Raw genomic sequence first — 9,359 nt, forward strand, 5'->3', positions numbered from 1 at the left:
TTTTTTTTTTTTTTTTTTTTTTTGAGACAGAGTCTTGCTCGGTTGCCCAGTCTGGAGTGCAGTGGCGCGATCTTGGCTCACTGCAATCTCCGCCTCCCGGGTTCCCACCATTCTCCTGCCTCAGCCTCCCAAGTAGCTGGGACTACAGGCGCCCGCCGCCACACCCGGCTAATTTTTTGCATTTTTAGTAGAGACGGGGTTTCATGTGTTAGCCAGGATGGTCTCCATCTCCTGACCTCATGATCCGCCCGCCTCGGCCTCCCAAAGTGCTGGGATTACAGGCGTGAGCCACCGCGCCCGGCAAGCATCTAGGGTCTTAAACGAATGGTAGGCCCGGGAGGTCAGATGTCTGTGTCCCCAGTGGGGCAGAATCCATGGCTCTTGAGGAGGTGGGGGAGGGGTTCTATCTGGAACCCTCTTGGATGGCCTGGAGTGATGCTGGGAGATTTAGCTACTGGCCTGCTAGGGAGGAAGGAGTTAAGTGGCTCTTCTGTCACCTGAGCTGGGCATCAAATGGCCGGGTCCAGGTTCCTCTTGGAAGGGGCGGAGCCAGACCTGTCCTGGGCCTCTCCTGCAGCCTCAGGTCCCGGTGACTACAGCCTAGGAGCTCTGGGACACCCTTGTCTAGCGAAGAGGTCTTACTGGCTGCCCTCACCTGACTTTGTGTCCCCAGGCCCCCAGCCATGGCCCTGTCCCTGCCTCTGGGCCTTAGATTTGGCTCAGAGCCCCTCAACCACCCACCGGGAGCACCTAGGGAGCCGGACATTGTTGGATGCACCGTCTGCACGAGGTGGGGGCCAGGGCTTTGGAAGCTTATTCCCAAGAGGGTAGGCATGGTGGCAGGGGCCATATGAGGGTAGGAGGTGCCATGGCTGTGATGGCCTGGGGACACAGGAGAGGTTGCCGGGGTTGGGGTGAGGGTAGGCTGAAAATTGAGGTGTGGAGACTCACCCAGTTACCGCCCCCTGCCTCCTAGCCCAGAGCAGGCTCAGACCCTGAGGCAGGACTCCTTGGACCCTCCTGAGCACTTCCAGGGTGGGCCAAGGGGCAATAAGCCTGCTGCTCAGCCCCCAAGATGGTCAACACCCTCTTCCTACGAGGACCCAGCTGGGGGCAAACACTGTGAGGTGAGCTGAGATGACCCAGACCCCTTACCTCCTCTCTGTCCCCCAGAGTCTGGCCTCCACAGTGAGGACTGGGTGATGATTCTGGAAAGGTATTGGGTGTCTGTAGGGGGAGGGACCCTCTGGAAAAGTGTTTCAATATCTGACCAACCGGGGAGACGTATTTCTTTCTTCTTTTTTTTTTTTTTCTTTTTTGAGATGGAGTCTCTCTGTTGCCTAGGCTGGAATGCAGTAGTGAGATCTCTGCTCACTGCAACCTCCTCCTCCCAGGTCCCACTGATTCTCCTGCCTCAGCCACCCAAGTAGCTGGGATTACAGGCGCATGCCACTGCACCTGGCTAATTTTTTGTATTTTTAGTAGAGATGGGGTTTCAACTTGTTGGCCAGGCTAGTCTCAAACTCGCGACCTCAGGTGATCTGCCCGCCTCAGCCTCCCAAAGTGCTCGGATTACAGGTGTGAGCCATCGTGCCCAGTCATATTTCCTTTTTATTAAAAAAAAAAAAAAAAATACAGACGATGTCTCACCATGTTGCCCAGGCTGGTCTTGAACTCCTGATCCTCCGGCCTCGGCCTCCCAAAGTGCTGGGGTTATAGGTGTGAACCACTGCGCCTGGCTGAGAAGCATTTCATCATTGCACCTGATGTAGCCCCATTCTTCCTAGAATGGGTACCCCAGGGGGTACCCAGCCCCGCTCCCTGTCCAGACCCCCGGGGCCTCACACATCCAAGTTTCCAGGAGCTATGAAAACCTGGAGACCTTGAACTAGATGTTTCTCCTCAGGCCTGGCTCCACTGGGAAGGCCCCCCAGTGGGAGTGACCCTGGTACAGAGAGACCCGGAGATGGACTGTGCCACAGAGAAGTTTCCAGAAGCTTACAGAAGGGGGTGGGGATGGGAGCAGGGGTGATATTTTGATTGGCCCACTGGCCCTGACCTGGCTCCTCTGTTCCCCAGCACCCCATCTCTGGCCTGGAGGTACTAGAGGCTGAGCAGGACAGCCTGCACCTGTGCCTGCTGGGGCTGGGCCACCAGCTGCAGGACCTGGAGCAAGGCCTGGGGCGCTGGGCATTGGCCCAGAGTGGGATGGTGCAGCTGCAGGTAGGCAGGAGAGGCCAGGATGTGGGGGTGTGCAGGGCCCCAGCAGTGGGTGCCAGCTTTCCGGGATGGGAAATGGGTTGAGTGCATGTTCCAAGCCTTTGGGGAGGGGGTAACTCCAGGTTTTGGGTCTCTGGTGTGTATGTGGGGTGATGTCCAACCATGTGTCCTCAGGCCCTCCAGGCGGACCTACGAGGGGCAGCTGAGCGCGTGGAGGCGCTGCTAGCGTTTGGTGAGGGGCTGGCACAGCGGAGTGAGCCCAGGGCCTGGGCAGCCCTGGAGCAGATCCTGCGGGCCCTGGGAGCTTACCGAGACTCCATCTTCCGGCGGCTCTGGCAGCTGCAGGCCCAGCTGGTCAGCTACAGCCTGGTAGGGCCCCTCCTGATACCCCTCACCCAAACCAGGCCCCAACCTCATAGCCTCCATGACCTCTGTCCTTTGACCCAGGTGTTCGAGGAGGCCAACACGCTGGACCAGGACTTGGAATTCGAGGGAGACTTGGACTGGCCAGCACCTGGTGGGGTCTGGGGGCCCTGGGCACCCAGTAGCCTCCCCACTTCCGCAGAGTTGGAGTGGGATCCGGCGGGGGACATTGGGGGTCTTGGGCCCTTGGGACAAAAGACAGCCCGGATACTAGGAGTGCCCTGTGAGCTGTGTGGCCACAGGGGCCCCCAGGGCAGGGGACAAGGCCTCGAGGTGAGAGCAGACCCCCTCGAGGGACCTTCTGCCAGGCGCCCTGGGGACATCTCTGTGCACCTTCTAGCAGGGTCCTGCCCTTCCAAGGAGGTGTCAGTGGCTCTGTCTCCCCCTCTATCTCTGTCTCTCAGTGTCTTCTTCTATCTCACTGTTTCTCTCTCTCTTGTCTGTCTCTGTCTACATCCTCAAGCCCGATCTCCCTGAGGCCCCCAGATGATGCCCCGTTCACCTCCTGACTGTGAGGTGATGCCCCGTTCACTCTCCTGGTGCCGCCTCTTCAGGGAGGCCTGCCCTGACCTCCAAACATGAGCACTCCTAGTTTCTTACTTTATTTCCTAACAGCACTCACCACAGCTTGACTTTGTATATTTACTTATTTTTAAAAATTTTTATTTATTTTTTGAGACAGAGTCTCACTCTGTCGCCCAGGCTGAAGTATAGTGGTGTGATCTTGGCTTGCTGCAACCTCTGCTTCCCAGGTTCAAGTGATTCTCCTACCTCGGCCTCCCTAGTAGCTGGGATTACAAGTGTGCACCACCATTCCTGGCTAATTTTTGTATTTTTAGTAGAGATGGGGTTTCATCATGTTGGCCAGGCTGGTCTTGAACTCCTGACCTCAGGTGATCCGCCCGCCTCGGCCTCCCAAAGTGCTGGGATTACAGGCATGAACCACTGCACCAGGCCTCAGTTACTTATTATTATTATTATTTTTGAGATGGAGTCTCACTCTTTCGCCCAGGCTGGAGTGCAGTGGCCGGATCTCAGCTCACTGCAAGCTCCGTCTCCCGGGTTTACGCCATTCTCCTGCCTCAGCCTCCCGAGTAGCTGGGACTACGGTGCCAGTCACCTCGCCTGGCTAGTTTTTTGTATTTTTTAGTAGAGATGGGGTTTCACCGTGTTAGCCAGGATGGTCTCGATCTCCTGAACTCATGGTCCGCCCGTCTTGGCCTCCCAAAGTGCTGGGATTACAGGCTTGAGCCACCGCGCCCGGCCTACTTATTAATTTATGGTCTGTCTCTCTCCTGTCAAATATAAGCTCCACGGAGGCCAGGAATTTGCCTATTTCCATCCCCACTGTGTCCTCAGCTCCTAGAACAGTTCCTGGCTTGTAATAGAAACTCATTACATATTTATTGAATGAATGAATAAATAATGTCTCTCCTCTCTTGGTTTCTTTGGCTCTGCCCATGTCTGTCTGTCCCGTGAGATCTCTCTGTTCCCCCTGAATCTCATCTCTATGACACCTCCTATCCTGGCCCTCCCCCAACCATGTTTCTGTTTGTTGCTGGTTCTCCAGGAACCACACACCTCTCACTCCCGACAGGACATGCTGGAGTCTGGCCTCAGCTACCACAAACACTTAGCAGGTCACCAAAGACGTTCCCTGCTCCGGAAGCCTCAGGTGAGCCAGTTCTCAAACAGGTGTAGCACTCAGGAATCTTGATGGCGAGTGACAGAAACCCAAGAAATCAAAAGGCACAAAAAAGGGAACGCTATTAAAAAAAACAAAATGTGGGCCGGGCGCGGTGGCTCAAGCCTGTAATCCCAGCACTTTGGGAGGCCGAGACGGGTGGATCACGAGGTCAGGAGATCGAGACCATCTTGGCTAACACGGTGAAACCCCGTCTCTACTAAAATACAAAAAAAAACTTAGCCGGGCGAGGTGGCGGGCGCCTGTAGTCCCAGCTACTCCAGAGGCTGAGGCAGGAGAATGGCGTAAAACCCGGGAGGCGGATCTTGCAGTGAGCTGAGAGCCTGCCACTGCACTCCAGCCTGGGCGAAGAGCAATACTCCGTCTCAAAAAAAAAAAAAAAAAATGTAACGCAAAGGTCCAGGCACTGTTGAATTCAGAGCCTGAAATAACACCAGGGCCAGGCTGGGCGCAGTGGCTCACGCTTGTAATTCCAGCACTTTGGGAGGCCGAGGCGGGCGAATCACCTGAGGTCTGGAGTTCGAGACCAGCATGGCTAACATGGTGAAACTCCCGTGTCTACTAAAACTATAAAAATTAGCGGAGCGTGATGGCACATGCCTGTAATCCCAGCTACTCGCGAGGCTGAGGCAGGAGAATCACTTGAGCCCGAGAGGCAGGGGTTGTGGTGAGCCGAGATCACACCACTGCACTCCAGTCTGGGTGACGTAGTGAGACCCTATCTCAAAAAATAAATAAATAAATAAATAAATATTTAAAAAAGAAATGACACCAAGGCTCAGTCCCTCCCTTTCTTGGGCTCTAAGTCCCCAAGGTGGCTTCCTTCTCAGCAAAATGGGTGCGCCAGTGGCTACATGGTCACTCCCACTGGTTTACCCACCCCAGGGGAGGGAGTGTGCCTCTGACCCTACTGACAGCTGCCAAAGTCCCAGGCTGACTCCCACTTACTGGCTGAGGTCATGGGCTGCACCTTGAATAAACCAGAGTGCTCGGATTGGCCAGGTCTGGGTCACACCAATCATGGAAGCTGGGCAGGTGAGTATCAGCTTCACCTGAACCTGAAGGTCTGGGAGTGGAAGGCATGACAGCCTCCCACCTCCAATTGAGGCACTGTTATCAGAAAAAGAGGGATTGTACTGGATGAAGGACAGACACAACCAGACATCCACTATACTTGGAGATATTCCAAGTCCACGTGGGGTCCTGGGGATGAGGAGGTGCCAGGAAAGGAGGAGAAATAAGACCAGCCCTGTAGGTCTACAGTAGTAGGGTAAAGGCGACACGAAGTGTCACTTCTGGCTGGGCACTGTGGTTCATGCCTGTGATCCCAACACTTTGGGAGGTCACAGCAGGAGGACTGCTTGAGGCCACATAGTGAGAACCACCCCCTCCCCTCATCTCTACAAATCATTAAACAAAACTAAATGGTTGTAGTGGCATGTGCCTGTGGTCCCAGCTATTAGGGAGGCTGAGGTAAGAGGATCACCTGAGCCCAGGAGGCTGGGGCTGCCATGAGTCGTGATTGTGAAACTGCACTCCAGCCTGGGTGACTGAGCGAGACCCTGTCTCAAAAAATAATGTGTCAGCCAGGCGTGGTGGTTCATGCCTGTAATCCTAGCACTTTGGGAGGCCGAGGCAGGCGGATCACTTGAGGTCAGGAGTTTGAGACCAGCCTGGCCAACATGGTGAAACCCCATCTCTACTAAAAATACAAAAATGAGCCTGGAGTGGTGGCACCTGTAGTCCCAGCTACTCGGGAGGCTGAGGCAGGAGAATCGCTTGAACCCGGGAGGCGGAGGTTGCAGTGAGCTGAGATTGAGCCATTGTACTCCAGCGTGGGTGACAAGAGACTCCGTCTCAAAATAAATAAATAAAGTGTCATTTCTATCCACTCTGCTGCTGGCTGCTCTCCCTCCTTAGGACAAGAAGAGGCAAGCATCTCCCCATCTCCAGGATGTGAGGCTGGAGGGGAATCCCGGGTGAGGTGCCTGAGAGATGGGACTAGGGTGTGGGGGACAGAGCTCCTAGCGGCAGCCCACCTGTATGTTTAACACTGCATTTCCCTTCACAGGGCCCCCGATCCTGCATCCAGGTGGCCCCTGACCTTCCTGCTTATCCTCTTCCTCCTCTTCCTCCTCCTGGTGGGTGCCACATTTCTCCTGCCCGTGTCAGGAGGCCCCTGCTGCTCTAACGCCCGAATACCCAGGACACCCTACCTGGTGCTCAGCTATGTCAATGGTCTTCCCCCAGTCTGATGTGTGCAATAAATGGTCACTGTCAAAGGATGTGTGAGGATACTAGGTGCCTGCGTACCCGGAATCTAGGATGTGGCCTGGATATGTCTGGATGGACCTTTTTGCCTTGAGGACAGAACACACAGAACCGCATCAGCCCATCTTGGGTAGGGCTGCTCCAGACCCTGACACAGTCAAGCACCAGTTCTTTATTCAGGCGTGGCAGGGGACCCAGGACATGAGCTCAGGAAGGGAGAAAGCCAATACTGGGTGAGTTACTGGCTGCTGCTCTGGGCACCTGGGGTGTCATCCCATTGCTGGTTGCACCCTAGGGACAAAGAAGTTGTGGCTTTTTGTTTTGTTTTGAAATAGAGTCTCACTCTTGCCTAGGCTGGAGTGCAATGGTACAATCTCAGTTCACTGCAAACTCCGCCGCCAGGATTCAAGCGATTCTCCTGCCTTAGACTCCAGAGTAGCTGGGATTATAGGCATGTGCCACCACGTCAGTCTAGTTGTTTTGTTTTGTTTTGAGACAGAGTCTCACTCTGTCACCCAGGCTTGAGTGCAGAAGCATGATCTCGGCTCACTGCAACCTCTGCCTCCTGGGTTCAAGAGATTCTCTGGCCTCAGCCTCCCAAGTAGCTGGTACTACAGGCATGTGCCACCATACCTGGCGAATGTTTGTATTTTTACAAATCCTTTGAACCTGGGAGGCGGAGCTTGCAGTGAGCTGAAATCGTGTCACTGCACTCCAGCCTGGGTGACAGAGCAAGACTCCGTCTCTAAATAAATAAATAAATAATAATAATAATAAAAAGCAAACAACTTCATTTGGAGAGACAGCAAACCAAGAAGATGGCAGACTAGTGTCCTAAAGAACCATCTCAAGTTAGTAAGTTTTAGGTTTCTTTTTATGCTAAGGGAAGGGGGTTGAGGTTAGGTGACCAATGACTGCAGACATCTGGATGCCAGCAAGAGTCCAGAAGAAAACTTCTTTGACTATGTAGGTCAGGTCACAATATTCTTGTAAATCTCTAGTATAACATTGTTACTTGTGTGTACAGTTTCCTGATCTCCTGGTGGCATGGTTAGTTTTGGGAAAGGGACTGTTATTTTTTCTAAAGTTGAGCTATAAACTAAATTCCTCCTATAATTAACTGGTCTACACACAAAGCTAAGCAGAAGCTTTTAACCTAAAGGATGTCACTGCAGGGCATCAGAGGCAAAATGGAGTCAGTCATGCTAAGCCTCCCTCCACTGTGACATACACACCCCATCAATTTAGCAGCCAACAGTAGAGTCACTGTTCTGTAGTTCCAACCAAAGTCCCAAGGCTGGCTCCTCCGGCTTCTGTCACATGCTCCACCTTTGCTGGGGGCTGCAGTCAGCCCCACCTAAACCATGTGGACTGAAAATGGCAGAAGGGTGGGTCTCCAAAGAGTATCAAGTTGTTGCTACTAGAAGAGGGGAACAGACACTGATGGGGTGGGGGAAGCTGCATATTCTGGGAGAGACTCCAGGTTCAGGGAAAAGTCACGATGCAAACCAGATTTGTCCTGTTTCAAAGGCCAGGTTGAGACTCTGGCATCAACCAAAGAGGAGGCATGGTCCCCCTGAGATCACCAGCAAATAGGGGGAGCAGTCTTGGCAATATTGACCCAACAGGTCCGGTAATGGAGCACATCTGTGTCATTCATTCATTTAACAAATATTAACTGTCTGCTATGAGTCAGGTCCTGGTCAAGGAGCAGAGACAAGACAGTGAACAAGACGGTGCCTCTGGTGCCTCTGGAGCTAGCTGACATTCTACTTGGGGAAACTGACAATAACTAAAAGAAATAAGTGAAATATGTAGTGGTCACAGGGTGGTAAGTGCTGAGGAGAAAAACAAAGTGAGCAAGAGGAGGGGGGCACAACTGAAACAATGTGGTTGAAGAAGGCATCACGGAGTCCGTAGAATGGAGCCACTATGTTAAAATTTCGCCATGAGAGCAGATTGTAGTGAGGAAACAGGCCATGGGGACTCAGAATAGTGCTGTCCAATAGAAATTGAATGTGAGGCCGGGCATGGTGGCTCATGCCTGTAATCCCAACACTTTGGGAGGCCAAGGCAGGCGAATCATTTGAGGTCAGGAGTTCAAGACCAGCCTGGTCAACATGAAGAAACCCCTGGTCAACATGAAGAAACCCCGTCTCTACTAAAGATACAAAAATTAGCCAGGCATGGTGGCAGGTGCCTGTAATCCCAGCTACTCGGGAGGCTGAGGCAGGAGAATCACTTGAACCCAGGAGGCGGAAGTTGCAGTGAGCCAAGATCACGCCACTACACTCCAGTCTGGGTGACAGAATGAGACTCTGTCTCAAAAAAAAAAAAAAAAAAAAAGAAAAGAAGAGTAGAATGTGAGCCACAAATGTAGTTACAAATTTTCTAGCAGTCACATTAAAACAGTAAAAATGGATTAATTTTAATAATTTATATTATATTTAACCTGTCTAAAATATTATCACTTCAATATGTAGTCAATACAAAAATAATGAGATCTTTTACAATCTGTTTTTCTTACTAAGTCTTTGAAATCTAGTGTGTATTTCACACTTACAGCACATCTTAATTCAGACGCCAAATTTTTAACAGATAAAATGCAATACAGTCCTACTAAAACAATGAAGTCGTGTAACAAAAAATATTTTGCATTCAAAATACTTTCACATTACATTTACATTTAAAATACTTCAATTTTAAAATGTAGGCCGAGCATGGCAGCTTAAGCCCTATG

General features: G+C 52.2%; 1 protein-coding gene across 4 annotated transcripts; it reads left to right on the forward strand.

Annotated features, from left to right (window-relative positions):
• Positions 1-276: 276 nt before the first annotated feature.
• SYNE4 (spectrin repeat containing nuclear envelope family member 4) lies at positions 277-6,640 on the forward strand. Of its 4 annotated transcripts, XR_001880781.1 has the most exons (9): positions 277-790; positions 977-1,127; positions 2,080-2,223; positions 2,395-2,589; positions 2,668-2,916; positions 4,214-4,318; positions 5,234-5,383; positions 6,269-6,327; positions 6,420-6,450. XR_001880781.1 is itself a non-coding variant. In XM_017848703.1 (8 exons), the coding sequence occupies exons 1-8, from the start codon at positions 684-686 to the stop codon at positions 6,601-6,603; spliced, it is 1,194 nt and encodes a 397-aa protein (XP_017704192.1). In that variant the 5' UTR covers positions 277-683; the 3' UTR covers positions 6,604-6,640. The 4 variants fall into 4 exon arrangements, 3 of the variants coding, with proteins under 3 accessions (XP_017704192.1, XP_017704193.1, XP_017704194.1); XM_017848703.1 differs by lacking the exon at positions 5,234-5,383 and having other exon boundaries at positions 6,420-6,640; XM_017848704.1 differs by lacking the exon at positions 5,234-5,383 and having other exon boundaries at positions 4,241-4,318; positions 6,420-6,633.
• The last annotated feature ends 2,719 nt before the right edge of the window (positions 6,641-9,359 follow it).

Source organism: Rhinopithecus bieti, unplaced genomic scaffold (assembly GCF_001698545.2).
Source record: "Rhinopithecus bieti isolate Rb0 unplaced genomic scaffold, ASM169854v2 scaffold_32059, whole genome shotgun sequence".
NCBI classification, from domain to species: domain Eukaryota; kingdom Metazoa; phylum Chordata; class Mammalia; order Primates; family Cercopithecidae; genus Rhinopithecus; species Rhinopithecus bieti.